Source organism: Pygocentrus nattereri, chromosome 4, assembly GCF_015220715.1.
Source record: "Pygocentrus nattereri isolate fPygNat1 chromosome 4, fPygNat1.pri, whole genome shotgun sequence".
Taxonomy (NCBI): domain Eukaryota; kingdom Metazoa; phylum Chordata; class Actinopteri; order Characiformes; family Serrasalmidae; genus Pygocentrus; species Pygocentrus nattereri.
The window spans coordinates 14684889-14701401 of NC_051214.1; the positions used below are offsets into that span (position 1 = coordinate 14684889).

General features: G+C 38.3%; 1 protein-coding gene across 8 annotated transcripts in view; it reads left to right on the plus strand.

The window, feature by feature from the left end:
- sash1a (SAM and SH3 domain containing 1a) overlaps window positions 1-16513 on the plus strand; it is a 359575-nt gene that overhangs the window by 319814 nt on the left and 23248 nt on the right. For 4 of the 8 annotated variants that reach the window (XM_037537753.1, XM_017712997.2, XM_037537757.1 and 1 more), the window contains exons 3-8: window positions 3053-3103; window positions 3502-3551; window positions 10534-10571; window positions 11267-11386; window positions 11801-11913; window positions 13966-14067. In XM_037537753.1, the coding sequence (XP_037393650.1) occupies window positions 3053-3103; window positions 3502-3551; window positions 10534-10571; window positions 11267-11386; window positions 11801-11913; window positions 13966-14067 (474 nt within the window). The remainder of the gene's footprint in view (window positions 1-3052; window positions 3104-3501; window positions 3552-10533; window positions 10572-11266; window positions 11387-11800; window positions 11914-13965; window positions 14068-16513) is intronic. The other 4 variants (XM_037537754.1, XM_017712998.2, XM_017713001.2 and 1 more) reach the window with 2 other exon arrangements.

A 16513-nucleotide genomic window follows, 5' to 3' on the forward strand; every position in this document is an offset into this window, starting at 1 on the left:
AAATGGTGAAATTATAATACTACAAAGGCATCTATAGCTGAATTTCTGAGTGAGTTTGCTGCAATGAGTGATGGCCATATAATTGATCATTTCTTAAACTATAAAATATTAGGCTAATTATTATTATTTTTTATTTAGATACCGCCCCATGCCTAGTGCATATGTCTCCAGGCTGTCTCTGCTGTGTCTGTGTCATTGGTTTTGGACAAGAACAGTCTTTGTGCAGTGTGTGTGTGTGTGTGTGTGTGTGTGTGTGTGTGTGTGTGTGTGTGTGTGTGTGTGTGTGTGTGTGTGTGTATTTTGGATGACCCTGGTAACAGAGGTGTATATTGACAGCAGTCTGTTTGTGTGTGCGCCAAGTGGAAATGGCACTGATGTTGTTGCTGACCTAACAAGAGACTCAGTAGAATACACAACATGAACCTCTGTTTATGTTGTTTATGGGTGCCATGCAGGAGCGATGAGGCCAAAAGTGAAACGTCTGTGTGTGTGAGTGTGTTTTAAATTCCCTGTATGTACTTTCTGTCCAGGAAGGCTACAAGTTTATAGCACAGCTTCTGATTTATTGCACAGAAGCTTCCGGACTTCAACAACAAACCCGCGGAGAGCTAAAGCAGATGAACTGTGGCAGGGAGACAACACACACACACACACATACATATCGTTAAAGTCAGATAGTGACTTTAAAACACTGTTTTTCTTTGAGGGAAATGCTTTGCTTGCAGGAACAGCAGTTTTATGCTAACTGCTCTGATAAGTGAGGGTCTAGACTGAAATTTTCCAGAGTGCTGTCCTGAATTTCTGAGGCCAGTGGGAACACACATGCATGCACTTGTCCACACACGCACACTCACTCATACACTGTATCCCCAAGTCAGTAGATGATTATATCCAGGTGGAGTTTGTTAGTCTCTGCTGTCTAAACACAGCTAATCTGTGCCATTGTCTCACAAAGGTCACTGGCAGCAGCCTTCTTTACGGAATCAGTTTTTCTCTTATATGGAGCTTGGAACCTATATTCAATGGGAGTGTTTCCCAAAGTCTTCTGCCAATCATATTCTGCAGCATAAAGAGACAGATTGTGATTTACATTAAGTTTCTCTGTTACTCCATTTCAAGCTCGGTAACCTTATTTAATCCTAGTTATTGCCAGTAATAACAAATTCATGCCATTTTCCATTAATCGTTTGATAAGATTCTAAATGTGCAATACGTACCACATTGTGTTAAAAAGAAGAGGAGATATTTTATCATATTGAATTTGGTAAAAGTTCTTGTTGTGCATACAGTTTTGTTTATTGGAAATAAAAGCATCAGTCAAAAGCATCTTGATTGCCTGCTCATCTGATGTCTCAGTCATCTGAGCCTGACATCTGAGCTTGTGCCCCCACATTATGGGCTCCAAACCCTCAAATGCCATATTAATGTACCCATATATTATCTGTCTAGATGTGATTGGCAGTCATTGGACTGTTGTGGCTCAGTTATATTCATAAGCCTGATCATTATGTTCAATGCTGCATCTGAAGGTTTTTTTTTTTTTTTAAAGACCTACTATTAACATGAATTTATTAGCAGCAGATTTAGGATGGTGGAAAACTCTTCTTTGCCATTTTTTTTTTCTGCAATCTATTTTAAAGGCCTAACAGAAGCACTGCTGTAAAATTTGAGTTATTACATATTCATCTGATTGCAGTTATTTAAGCTAACCCTAACCACAATTGTTTTCCACAGTTGGTAGCTTTCACAATTATTTGTTTAACAGTATGTGAACTAGATGCATTTTCTTTACATGTAAATAAAAGGGAGCCAAAATGCAAAGCAAAGTCTTTACAAAAATGACAAAAGCTATAATATCTGACTAATGCGGTAACACCTTTAGAGACCGTAAGTGAGTAATGTTTGTTTGCGCTTAAGCTGTGTGTCATCTAAATTTGGTGACTATTAAACTGACAACTGTTTGTTTCAGGTTCCTTTTTATACCTTCAATCAGTATCCATAGTTTGACTCCTGGAAGCCCACAGTTTTGCAAAGTTTACTATTTCCCTTTTGTAACAAATCTGATTCAGCTAATAACTGAGCCCTTAATGAGTCAAATCAGTTTGTTAAAATACTGAGCACTGTCCCTGCTATTCTTTAGAGAATCCCAGATTTCTACTATGGTGACCCTGTGGAGAGAAGCTAGTCAGTTTCTAGAGTGAAGCCGAAGTCATTTTCAAGCTGACATCACTCCTAAACCTTGCAGCATAATTTATAGTGTGCACAAAATAAACAGTGAGTGAGACTGTTGTATTGCCCATAATGGCAGAGAGAATGCAGCACATCTGTTGCCATTTTATTGAAGCAGAGTACCTAAGAGTAAACAATCTACACAATGATATGTGCATATGTGCGCGCGCGCACACACACACACACAGGCCCAGCATAATCAGAGTTAAAGCAAGCCAGCTTTGCCTAAATAAAACCTCTTGTCATTCCCACGGTAGACAGACAGACTTGATCTAATTACCCGCTGATATACATTCAGTTATAGAGGAATGATGCAGTTTTTCTTTATGAAGAATGTGAAAGACTACATTACACTTCAGAGGAAATAGGACTTTGAAAAGGACTGCGAAACAGGTTTTATTTTGATTGTGCAAGGTTTTAAAGGGATTATTATTAGTGCCCTTAGCTAAAGCAGCAACAAGCAGCTTTTTTCTAATCTGCAGAAACTCAAGACACTGGCAGAAACACTCAAGAACCTACTTGAGTGTTCTTTCTTTCTGAATTTTGTTTTTGCTTTGCATTATTGGCATCCTTGAAGCTTATTGGACTTGTAAGCAAGTTATGTTGTTGTTCCAGTAGGGTTGCTTCATTGATGTAACATGGTCTTGCATTATTAAACTCTTTGTATCTGTCAAGAGACTCTGCAGGTCTGTCAGGATCTACTGCATCATCCAATGGGGTGGGAGGCATGCGTATGAGGGGTTGTTTTTGTTTGAGTTAATGCGTTTAAATGCGGAAAACGTGTTCATGAATGTGTTTTAATTTTTCTCACTGTGTATTGCAGGAGAAAGCAGACTCCAGCTCCACTTCTCTCCAGCTGCGTTCAGAGATCCAGGTGTGTGTACCTGTTAGTGTTTCACTCTTTTCCCTCCATGCTCCATGTTCTAGTACACTGACTTCCAATATGGTTCTCAGGGACCCCAGATGATCCACCGTTTTGCTTAAGCACAACTTGCATGATGATGGAAAAATGTAGAGAACCCCTGCTTTAGCAGCCTATATTGGCTACCATATAAGAAGCTTTAGAAGTCAGACTATTGAATTCTTCTGTAAATACTTAGCCTATTCGTTCTTTTTGCATGCATTATATTGAAATGAGCACATTCAAATGAACATATTTTGTGGCATTGTTTATGTTACATTTGACTACAAACAAGTGATGAAATAATATAATTTAAAATCATTCAGCCCTTTTAATATTTTTATTAACTGCAGTACTATTTCTGTTCACAGGAGTCTCTGGGCTTCAGCAGTGAGGTGTCCACTCCAGAAACGGAGAGGAAGTAGGTGCACCTTATATATAGAACAAAATAATACTAGCTGTTTAAATGGTACACTTTTACATAACGTCAGTTACATTGCACACACTGTACAGAAACCTTACCCCCACAGAGAAACATAAATTTTAATAAGCTAATTTTTATAATACACTCTTAGCTATGTGCCATGTTCTCTCTAATGTATACATTTAAAACAAATCTCTGTGATTCTGAGGATTGTTGTCACCATTAATTTTGTTTGTAGCATCATTCATTTTTATCCATCTCTCATATTGTTACTGTCATAAAAAAATCTCATATCTGTGAAATGGCAACTTCACATGAGTCATTCAGAGTGCCTTTATGTGAAAGCATTTGTAGAAAAACGTAGAGACTTAGATTCCTTTAATAATGGGGCTGAATCAAAGCTACAAATCGAGCCATTTTAGCCATTTTATTTAGTATACAAAACAACCGATAAACCTACATGTGTCTTTTTTGTTTTATGTGTAATGTTAAGTCTGTCCATTGTTTAAGACTGTTTGTTTATTGTTGGAACTGTGTGTTAGAAGGCTCAGCAAAGCTTTACATTACTGCAAAGGAGGATTATTTTATTTTACCTACAAATCTAATTCTGCTGTGGAGCTGCAAAGAGGGCAGACCCCTGTCTTAACATATCTTAGGGATCAGGCAGCGTATTTATAACCATTTTATGTAATAGCTCTCTGTGACAGAGCTTTCAGAGACATTACAATCTTCATACATCTGGTTCCTATCACCATCACTAAACAGTTCTGACTCAGTAAGTTTTTCTGGAATATAGCATTTCACATCAAGCCACTCTGAATGAAGATCACTGGAATTCCTTATAAATATAACATTTTAGTAGTAAGTAATTTGGTTCCTGCCAACTGCCATTTCAAATGGAGTAAATAAACAAAAAAAAGAAAAAAATGACAATGACAATGTAGATCCCTAAGCAACTTTTATAGCCATTATTCTTGATGTCACACATAAACATGCAGGGATATACATGGGAATGACAGGTTCACTCTGTATGCCTAAATATGTGTGCAAAAGAATATGTGTTGAGTGAATCTGCGAACACTTGCATTTGACTTATTCACATCTAACATTGTAGGTGCTTTCAGGCTTCCTTCCTTCCTCCTATTGTCCTTAAAGTTTTAAGTTTGAGCTGACTGATTAGAGACGAGGGGGAGAGAGGAGAGGCTTCTGCATGACTCAAGTGGGATGTAGAATGAGTGTACTAAACACAAGGAAATTACTCAAACCCTTGGCTACAAAAGGTCAAAAATTACTTGATGAATTATATTGAGCATTATTACGTAATAGCTTCAAAACAAGAGCATCTTTGACCACTCTGTTGAAGTCATCTAGTCACTGCTGAATACCTTAAAAAGAATCTTGAGAAATTATTCAGTCACTATTATTGAACATACATTTTCGATACCAATACTTTTATCAGTACCTTGAGTTCAGTGTGACTCCTGAACATTATCTTATTTTAAGTGACAAACCAGAAGTGGGTGTGGGTTAAACAAGAAATTTGTATTAACTGCTTGAAGTTGGTATATTTCTGGCCAGAGTTATTGAAAAGTGCTGATGTTAATAATGTGCATAAGGAAAGTTCTTTAGATAGCCATTCACCAGTTTAGACTTTGGGTCAACCATGCTTATCAGATGTAATACAGAAATTAGGTATTATATAACATAATTTTACCATGGTCTGTAGTATTGTAATTCAGTCAGTATCATAAAAGTACTGTGAAGTGTGGGCCCACATGCAGGCCCTGAAGTTTAAAGGTTTTAGCAGAGTTTAACAGATTAAAGTTCAGATTGCATAATTCTCTTTACAGCTTAAAGTATGAATAGATTGCTACTAACATAGTCATTAAAAGTGGTGTTAAAATGTTTGAAAAGTACTTAGGCAGGGCTGTAGGCCTTCTCTTTTAACTGTGCCTATGATGTGATATTCCCGAGGTTGGGAAGCTCATGTACAGGATACATGCCAGGGGAGATGTTTCATGCCACTGTCATCAAGAAAGGTTTATAAACCAAACAAGCCTAATGTGAAACATATGGCCTGATGTATCTTTTTTTACATGCTTTTATGGCCCACAGGGACATCACCCTCACTTATTCTGCTCTGGATGGAGTTCTGCTCGCTATCTCATAGCCTTCATCAAAGCCTAATGACTTGCAAGGTTTAACCTGTCTAAGAATCAACCTTGTCAAAGAATTATAGCAAGTGCTTTAATGCAAGTGCCTGGTATTAACAGCTACTAATAATAGCTACCACTGGTAATACACTTCTTTACTGGACAAATGAGTCGTACTGATAGTATCCAGACATCCTGTCCGAGCGACTTACATGGAAATGACCTCTACTCCTAAAATGCTTTGTATCTTGGGTTTTTACAGGGGTGATGAAAGAATGAGAGTTTCATATGTATACATGTGTAATTACCTGTTTTTTTTTTCTTTTCTTTAATGCTGAAAGGACCTTCCACCCTACAGAACTCAGGATATATTTATTTGTTGGGTTAATAGTAATGGACCTGAGTGAATTCCATCCCTCTGTATGTGCTTCACTACAGCAGTGGTATGTGTTGAATGGGACTAGTAAATGGTGTGGTAGCTGAAAAAGTGACCAAAAGTAAGTAAACTGGACAGAGGGGTGATTTCAAGGAAATCCCGCCACTTCCGTTAGCCATGACCTCTGTTGGAGGGCATTTTCTCACTGTTTCCTTTAGACGCCACTCACGTACACATACAAAGCTGTGTATGTGTTTTGGCAACACCAGCCAGGTGGATGACAGTAAATCCCCCTGTCACAGGACGCTAGGTGCATTCTGTCCCATCAGCAATTTTGCCACAGGAAAGCCAAAATGAGCCTAGTTTGTCCACAATGAAGCCAGCTCTTTTGTCATTTACTGTACATTGTAGCTCATCATGCTGTGTTTTCACAGATCAGTACTGCTCAGTAGAGCTTATGCACTGTTAAGTGTAGTTACACAATAACTGAAGTTTGAGAGGACAATCTCCTGACAGAATTCACTCCCTGTGATTTTCTGAATGCATAACTGCATAAGACTCTTTAGGTCTTTAGCACCAAAACTACTATGATAATGTCTTTAGCAGCAGAGGCCAATCACGGGCTGCAGGATTACTCTTTTGCACTGCGTGTAACAACATGAGCAAACTGGCTCTGCCTGTTCTTCTGATTGGCTACAATCGCATCTTCCACTACACTAAAAAAATGCTTTCTGTTTGTCAAGATTATCAATCTGTGAAGGACTGTAGCCCAAATTCCTCCTCCATTACAAAAAATACTGAAGGCCCAGTTTACCTTTGATCTAATTGGTTAGGTCAGAAAAACAATCATGCCGTCGACTACTTAACCAATTCAAATTCAACTTTTTTTCAACTCAGGATGCCTAGAGTACTCTGCACAATAGACAACCTTACAAAAACAGCCAAACATGTATCCTTTATCCAATAAAAACAACAGAAAAAGCGTCCCTGTATTGTAAAAGTCATCACTGTACTGTACATATGCATAGTGTGATAACCCCCCCCCCCCCCCCCAAAAAAAAAAGAATGCTTAAACAGATTTATCAGCCTCTTCTGTCACTCATTACACATGCACACACATGCTGCATACACTTTGGCACATTCATGCAGTGTGCGCTGAAACGAGGTGTGAATGTATGGATGGCTCTGTAAACAGTAGAGCTTCTGAATGGGGGCTAATTTATTGAGCTGCTTTCAGTAGGGGCCCTTTGCATGGATGCAGCCTGCATACTACCACAAGCCCCTTGCTTATTGTGTGTGTGTGTGTGTGTGTGTGTGTGTGTGTGTGTGTGTGTGTGTGTGTGTGTGTGTGTGTGTGTGTGTGCAGGCATTATGTGAATCTAGAACAGAAAGAGAGAAAGCATGACTGAGGAGTGGGGCCTCGTCAATTATCATATCATTATGTTGCTATGGCAGCACTGTTTTCATAGAAAGCATTAAAGCAGGGGTGCCCAAGACAGTTCTGGAAGCTGAAGTCCAGTATTACCTGCTCTGACGCTTATTAAACCTAGTCATTAACTATGGACTTCAGTCAAGTGCATTAGAACAGGAAAAACTCTCCTGGTCTCTGGCCCTCCAGGAACAAATTTTGGTGCTCTTGGTTTATTATATGAAATTAACTATTAAAACTTAGGATGAAAGGATGAAAACCTAGGCTCATTAAAGAAAAAAAACAAGCCTGATGTTTTGTTAGACCTCATCATGCTCCTGTCAGTTGGCAGACCTGTACTGTGTCACTAGCAATCAGTGACTGGTTGAGAAGAGAAGTGTTGAGTGCTGAGCTTAGGACAAGACCCAAAATGGAACTGAACAAAACACTAAGAGGAAGTTCAAGGGCCATGGATAAGTAGGTTCATTATAAGTATACATGACTTTTCTTCAAGGTATTATACTTAGTTTTACATACATTCTGCTTTGGTAAATGTGACATTGCCCCCTAGTGCACACATTAATGTTACATTCATGTAAGCTGACACAAACCCATGCATGCATCTGCACACAGTGCTTGAACATATGCAGATACAGACATAATTCCATAATTCAGCCCTTAGAGATTAGGGTAATGGTTAGGCCTAAGACCAGGTCTGTACTTTTGTAAGTAGTAATACAGTAAAAGATTGTGCAGTGGTGTCAATACCTGCCTCTTTTTTTTTTCTTTTTTTGTGGGTGTGTGTGGGTGGTTGTGACTGTTATAGCAGAGAGGATGTAGGAAATGTATGTGAGACATATGGCCAAGACATCACTACTACACATGTGCACACAGGTGGTAGGACAGAATAGGTTGTACAGAGCTAAGATGGTAAAACAGATTTTTCTGAAAAGAGAATCAAAGCATAGCAAAGCAGCAAGAGGGCATGTTTGCGTTCATGTGTACACATTCACTTTAAAGCACACTCGTCTAAAGATTGTTTTCTTGCTGTTAGGATGAGAGAAAATCCACCCACTTGCGAACCAAAATGCACACTTCAGAAGACATTTGTTGAACACACATGAAAGTGACTTTTCCTCCCCAATCCACAGTATTCATCAGGGTTTTGCTGACTGTTTCAGCTCATGAGATGTTTCTTGCACTTGTTCTTAATGCACTCTTACTTGTGGCACACCTCTTTCTCACTGATACTTAAAGCACAATAGCATTAGCTGCACCCATGACAAACTAGATGTCAAGTTTCATTTAGATCTAAATATAAGTTTTATTTTTTTATTTATTATTGTATGAGCTTATTTAAACAATCATCTCCTCCTCACTCTCTCTGTCACTCTAAGCCTTTTAGTGGAGAATGTCCAACTTCCGACACAGACTTAAAGGAAAATTCAAAGATGTTCAAGATGTTTAAGAACTTTGCTTTATGGACAACCAGTTTGTTTCGTACAAAGAAATTCTTAGTTTGTATATTCTCACTGATGCTGCAAAGATACATGTACATAAACAAAAAAGTTAAAAATAAAGCAAAAAGTAAGGTTAAGAAAAAAGACTTTTAAACATAAGACTAAAATGAAGAGTGTAATAAGTTTACAGATCATTTACAAAAGTTAAAACTTCAGTGTATAAGCCACATGCTGAAGTTTGTTCAGAAGCTCTACATAATTCAGCTAAGGTGTAAGCAAAGTCATTCAGAGTGATCGGAGGCATTGCAGATATATAACACTGGGATATCTTGACAGTGGTGGTCATGGAAACCTGGGGTCACAATGACTACATAAATATAGCACTTTTATTTGCTCCCAAAACTATCCGATGTCCAGTGAATTTACTTATATGTAATGTTAAACAAATCTTGGTGTACTCTTTTGCCTTACAACACTCTGCATGAATGATTTTTTTTTTTAAATGTGTCGCGAAACTATTGTTAAAACACTTCCAACATCGTTCCTATCATCACCACTGTGAACAACTGCAAGTAAGTTTCTTTAGAACAGCATTTCACGCCGAGCCACCTTGGAAGTCTTTGTTTACATCTTAAACATTTAATTACGAGGGAAATTTAAAAGAAATGTGTATGCGCTTCTTCCTCTAGGCACAGAAGGAAGCCATTGCTACAGATTATGCACATATTTTTGGGTTTGGGTTGTCAGCTGAGAGTCTAGACAGCTTTGCGTTTGGATGGATGAGAGAGAGCAAGAGAGAAAGAAGAGTCTTTCATGTTTTATGAAAATGAAGACCGTCTGATGTTTTGTTGGTCTAATAGGTCTGGCAGGCCTGTGGGTTGCATGCCATTCAGTTTTTGCTGTATTTGTGCAGTTTGAAAGACTGTGTCCTTAAACTAAGGAAAAAGGTACATGTAGTGTGTGTTAGAGGTTTCTGCCTGATTTTTCTGGTATGTTCCACGGGCACTGTGCCCCAGAATTGCAGAGGCTGAATGGTAAACAGGCAATGTGTGTCTTGCTGTCTCCTCCTTATCGTCTTGTGTACTCTTAGGATCGACATGCTGGTGCCTTGTGAGCCTCGGGAGCCTGCACTTTGTAGCCTGTGCAGGGCTGCACTGCCCCCTGGTGATCCATGTTATAGCTGCAAGAAGATGCTGCACAGTTGAACAGAGTGTAGAAATACTCTGTCAGAAAACATTCATTGTCTTAACTGAGACCATGCCTAGCTAGTAAATGTTTTGTATCCTAGCTCCAGGATAGCCGTTTTTGTAGTTGTGCAGGCTTTGACCCATGCAGCCAAGTTTAACCTTTAGTTTAAGTATAGATAGAATGCTATATATATAGTATTCTGTCATTGAAAATATTTATTTTTAACTTTTTACTTCTTACTAATGCTAATTTCAAAAATTTGCACATATTTGCACATATGGAGAATCTAGTTCAGTACAAATTGTTTGCACATAGTGTAATAAGCAAAACAAGGACAAATTCTCTTCATAAATTCCTGAAGTTTGCTCCAACATATATTTTTGTCTTTTCTCAGGTTCCCTTTGCACAAGTCCAATTCTGAGGATGGTTCAGGTGAGCACCAGCAAATCTCTACAAAACTCTATGGCACTCATAGCTATTAGCCTTTTCTAATATTGTATTTCCCTTATATTTACTTAGAACACTTAATTTAAGCACTGTTTCATGTAACCCCTTAAATAGGGTACAAGTGTGGCAACACATCTACATACCTACATAGCTTACACATTATGTGTTGTACTAATTTTTGAATAATTCATAGTCAGTAATTTTTACTATAAGAAAGATATATATTATTTTTATTCCGATAAGTTTAATGATTTATTTATTGAATGTATCTGTGTAAAACTGTTCAAAGATGTGTTTGCTAGCTACTGGTTAATAATTTGACTTGTACTCAAAATTTGTTTTGTATTGTATTTAATCATTCTTTATAAAAAACACTACTGTGTTTCAGTAGTGACTTTTCTTATGGTTGCACACTGATTTTCAGATTTTGTGACATTTTCACCTCAAAACAATGGGATCTAGGATTTGGCCAGGAGGGACAGGGATACGGTCTCATTTGTTCTAAAATGCATAGGTGTGGCTAGAATGGCTCCAACTATGGGCTAAAACTCTTTGCATTTCAGTAGTCACATGAAAATGTGGGACAGCATTTTTATTATTTTTTTTTAATGAAACTCATGATAAATCTAAATGTTTCAACTTCACTTTAAAAATATATATATATATTTTTTAAAATCTAGCACACGTCTCTGAAGTTCAGTCTCCTCTCACAGGGAAGTGGGACAACAAGAAGAAAAACAAATCATTCTGGCAAAACTTTAGAAAATCACCAAAAGGGGTCACACGGCAGACCTCCAAAGGTAAAGACGGAGCCATATCCAATCCAACACGATGTCATTGTCTCCCCTTTTCTCCTTGCTTCCTCTTTTCTGACTACTCTGTCTTTTTCATCACTGAAATAGTTCTTACTACATATACAAACTATTACTGTATTGGCCTCAGTAGTGATATTGCCATGGTTTGCAATATATAAATAAGCCAACAAACAAATCATTAAATATTTTACTGTGTGCTGATTAGATGAGTTATTGTGGGTGAATCAGTGCATTCACTTCAGGCTAGTGTTTAAACATGTCACATTAAAACTATTATATGTAAAATTTTGCAAGCCATATTGCAGTTTTATTATGTAGCAATGTAATCTTAGTATGGCAGTTTGCCCATTTCATGCCACCCTAGTTCTGACACTTATTTGACTCTTAATTCCCCTGTAGGAGAAGACATCGGCTATGTGGCCAGTGAGATAACGATGAGTGATGAAGAGCGAATCCAACTTATGATGATGGTTAAAGAGAAGATGATCACTGTGGAGGAGGCGTTGGCTCGGGTAAAGGCATTAACCCTAGTCTGCCCTGAATCTGACCACTGCTGCATCACCACCTAGCTCTGTTCCTGTTTACTAACCCTACTTACCCAGACTAACAGTTACTGCATTACACACGCACACACACAACACAAACAGATCACCTAACACTGCAGCGGGACGCTCTTACGGGGGTCATGTTTGTGGTTAGCTTTTCTGTACTGTGGAAAAAGTCTCTGCTATTCATCATGGAGTTAGCTGAAGTTAGCACTGGGTAAATTTTGCTTCTATTGGTGAATAGGTGAGATTCAGCACTGAAGTCTCAGGATCCTTTCTCTTTAGTCTGGTCTCTCTCTCTATCTTTCTCTCTTTCTCTTTCTCTGAGGGCTCTCTAGAAGAGCGTGACCCACTGATACAAACCTAATGGAAGACTCTAGAACTTGGTTTCCCTCTTTCCACAAGGCCAACATTGATTCTTCATCTCCTCTAAAGACTTCTCCTTCTGTTTGATTTTTCATCTCAATTGTGAACAGATCTCTACTCCCTTCCTGTAGTTTTGATTTGGCTTGATGGATTCTGAACACTGAATCAATGCTAAGCCTCTGTGGACAGTTGTGTTCATATGTGCTTGAGTAGACTAGTGTCTCTGGGGGAGTGTGTGTGTGTGTGTGTGTGTGTGTGTGTGTGTGTGTGTGTGTGTGTGTGTGTGTGTGTGTGTGTGTGTTTGATAACTTATTACTGTTGTTTCCTTCATTTATGTTCTTAATTCTTAATTTTGTTTTGAACTATTTGTGTGTTCAGGAAAATGTGTATTTTAGGGCTGTCACTATAGAAAGTCTTCTAACAGTTACTTTTATGATTATGACTTTATGATTTATTATTCACTTTTAAGGCAAAACAATAAAAAGCTACACTTAACTGGACTTTAGCAAACTATTGCAAAACACTGCACAGCAAAAAAGTACTGTAATTAATATATACAGAACTGTTCAACAGTCAGATAATGTTTCCTTTATTTAATTTCTAGTCAAAAAGTCATTAAGTACAAGTTATTCATTTTTCAGGAGATGTTTCTGAGAACATTAGGTAAGATATTCTGCTTGCATAACAAAGGAGAAAATCAAAGGGAAAGAAGTGAAAAACAGTTTCCAAAATTGGAAATGAATACATTGCTAAATACTACAAATGAGACTCCTAATAACCGTGCAAGACCTGTTGGATCTACAAAACTACGCACACCCCCACAGTTATTACCTACGATTACATATGCTAATCCAATTCTAGTCGTAAACATGTGCTACTATTTCTTGGTGAAATGGTCATCAGTCTGTGTGCTCTTCTCTTATGCTATGGAAGTTTGTGTTGTTTGTACTAGGACTGTACAATATGAACAAAATAGCATTCTATGATTGTATTGCTACATATTGTGCATGTGACATTGTGATCAGTTTACTTTTTGCAGCCTTCTATGATGGTAGTGTTGCACAACAAACAATGTATTATGCAGCTGTAGTTCATACAGTAAATTCTCAGGCTAGCAAATCCTCCCATCTGCAGTAACCGAATATATATTTAAATAGAGACTTTGCAAAACATTCAAAGAAGTTGTTGGTGTTTGCAGAACATTGGACTGACCACCCCACAGCCCAGACCTCAACATTGTGTTTGGGATTACTTGGATCATGAGAAACAGAAACTTCTAAGGCTGAATTTTGGAAGTGTTGAAGAATGTGCAGTTAAAAAACAAAATACACATAAAAATACAGTAAATATGAAAAAAATATATTTGGTTGTTGAGGCTTCTGTTAATTATCTGTCAAATATTTGTTTTCTATTGAAAAATAAATAACTTGTACTCAATGGGCATTTGTCCTTTTTTTTTTTTTTTGTTTAATTAGGTAATCAATTTTAGGTAAGCATGATGGCCCTAGTGTGTTTTGAGCAAAAGTGAAAGACAGTGCCCTGTGATGTTGTATGTTGTATTGTGTTATAAATTGAATTAAGAATTAGCAGCTGTGTGTGTGGGTGTGTATGAGTATGGGTGGGCTGCTCTCTCTGACCTGTTGTTCTCCGTAGCTTAAGGAGTATGAGAGGAGCAGGCAGTTGAGCACCTGTTCAGACACTGCAGAGTGGACTGATGGATCCAGTCCCACTGTTAACCTGTCTTCCACCTGCAACGTAAGTACTGCAGCCAAGCAATGTGTGTGCTTGAATGTGTGAGAATGTGTGTTGAGATTTGTCTGTGTTGTTTTGTACATACTGTAGTGTGTATATCTAACATCATTCAGCCATGTTGAGTGATTTCATTACAGTTGCATCTACACACACCCCCACAGTTATTACATTTACATTTATGGCATTTGGCAGACGCCCTTATCCAGAGTGACTTACAGTTTGATCATTTTACACAGCTAGACGAAGGTGGTGTTAGGAGTCTTGCCCAAGGACCCTTATTGATGTAGTGTAATCGTATTACCTACGATTACATATGCTAATCCAATTCCAGTCGTAAACATGTGCTACTATTTCTTGGTGAAATGGTCATCAGTCTGTGTGCTCTTCTCTTATGCTATGCAAGTTTGTGTTGTTTGTACTAGGACTGTACAATATGAACAAAATAGCATTCTATGATTGTATTGCTACATATTGTGCATGTGACATTGTGCTGTTTACTTTTTGCAGCCTTCTATGATGGTAGTGTTGCACAACAAACAATATATTATGCAGCTGTAGTTCATACAGTAAATTCTCAGGCTAGCAAATCCTTCCATCTGCAGTAACCGAATATATATTTAAATACATACTTCATACTGTGACCGACATGGTGCTCAGTGTCCTAATTCTTGTCATCATTAACAGTTCATTTTACTTTGTCATAAGTACTGTAATCTTTCTTTGAATGATGAGTCATAGAAGGAGCTAATTACTTGCCTACAGCTAAATAAACACATTGCTAAGCCATACTTTGGATGTATGGGTTAAACTGACATTCTCTGTGACCCTGGCTGCTGATGTCTGCCTATGCTGGCAACATTTACTGGCATGAAGTCTGTCCCTTGTTGAGGTCATGAGAGGCGTTTTATTAGTGTGGTGATGTACTAAGGAAACAGCTTTATTTGGACAATCTAACACATTACACTTATCTTGGCTTCAGTAACCATTACAAGGGGCTTGGCTTACTGTGAGTATATGTCCATGTTTCCACTTTGTGCATTCATTTGGCTTGCAAGGCCAATCCATTAGCTTACTGGTTACCACAACAATAGATTTTGTGTGTGTGCCTGATAGTTTTGAATGAGTTCCAGTGAGGATGTTATTTACAGTTCCAAAGTTTTTGGACTTGTCCACTGATGCATCCTAAGGCCAAGGGAGAGTGCAGGCTGGTACCTCAGAGCCAGCCAAATAAAACTACATGCACATGCTGTAACTGCCAACTGCTGATTGTCAACATGGCATCCCTTCCCTCCCAGGCTCAAATGATAGTAGTGTTGTCCTTGAATGTAGTTGAATGTACTATCCTTGAGGGTACACAGCACTTTGCTGACTACACTTAGAATGTTGGTTAGTGCTTTAACCAGTGCTGAAAGTGCAACAGCTTTGAGAAAGATACTGCAAGTTCACTGTAGACCTGAATGATCTTGGTGAAAAAGTCATGTTGTGATATTGTAGTGTACTGTTATTTACTGGCTCCTTACCAAAACATCCACATGAATTAGGGTGTGACATGTAAATTATGGAAGGCTGGCACTTGATTTCACACACACCTGATCCATTGTTTCGTCAAATCTCTGCTCATTTCCACGTTGCCTGAATGTTTCATTAATCAGACTCAGTAGCAGTATACCATAGAGGTCTGAGAGAGTGCAAGACAGAAAATATGTGAGTGTGTAAAATCTACTACATAAAGAAATCATTACAAAATAACCCTGTGCTTGATGCTGTATATGAAACATCAACACACATCCCTAAATATGTTGTTTTTTTGGGGCTTTGTTGGACTTTGTTATTTAGCAGACTGTTAACATCTTCCAGAAAACACTTTTGAGAACCTGTAATGTGATGAGGTTCAACGTGTGCCTGCATCATTTTTTCTAAGAATTCTCTGCCACTCATGTGAGTGCAAGATCATATTAAAGACTATTTGGTTTTATCTGGTTTACTGTTCTGACAAATAGGCTGACTTTACAGAATGAGAGAGAAAGATGAAGAGCTTAAAAAGGGCTAAACACAGTCTCATCCAGTCAGTGGTGGGGAAATGAAGCTTGTAGATGTAGAAAGAGTCTCACTCACAGGTTATAGATATTGTGTTAGAGTCAGAGAACAGTGCAGTTTTTGGATCTGTGGCCCCTTAGCTAGCTCAATGCAGTTTCTAAATGGAAATGCTTGGGCCCCCACAAGCTAGCAGTTAAACTGATGGGCAGCACTCTTTAAAAAGAGCTTTCACAGAGGGGATACCACTGTTTTCAGGTCAGCTCAACTCCAGCCTACACATAGAGGCAGCACTGTGTTTCCATGGGGCACCACTGCCATTAGATCAGCTCTCATCATAGTAACAAAGCCATTCCTTAGTCTGTATTCACTGATGTAGGGTCAGTTACAGCAGCGGCTGACACACACAGCACAC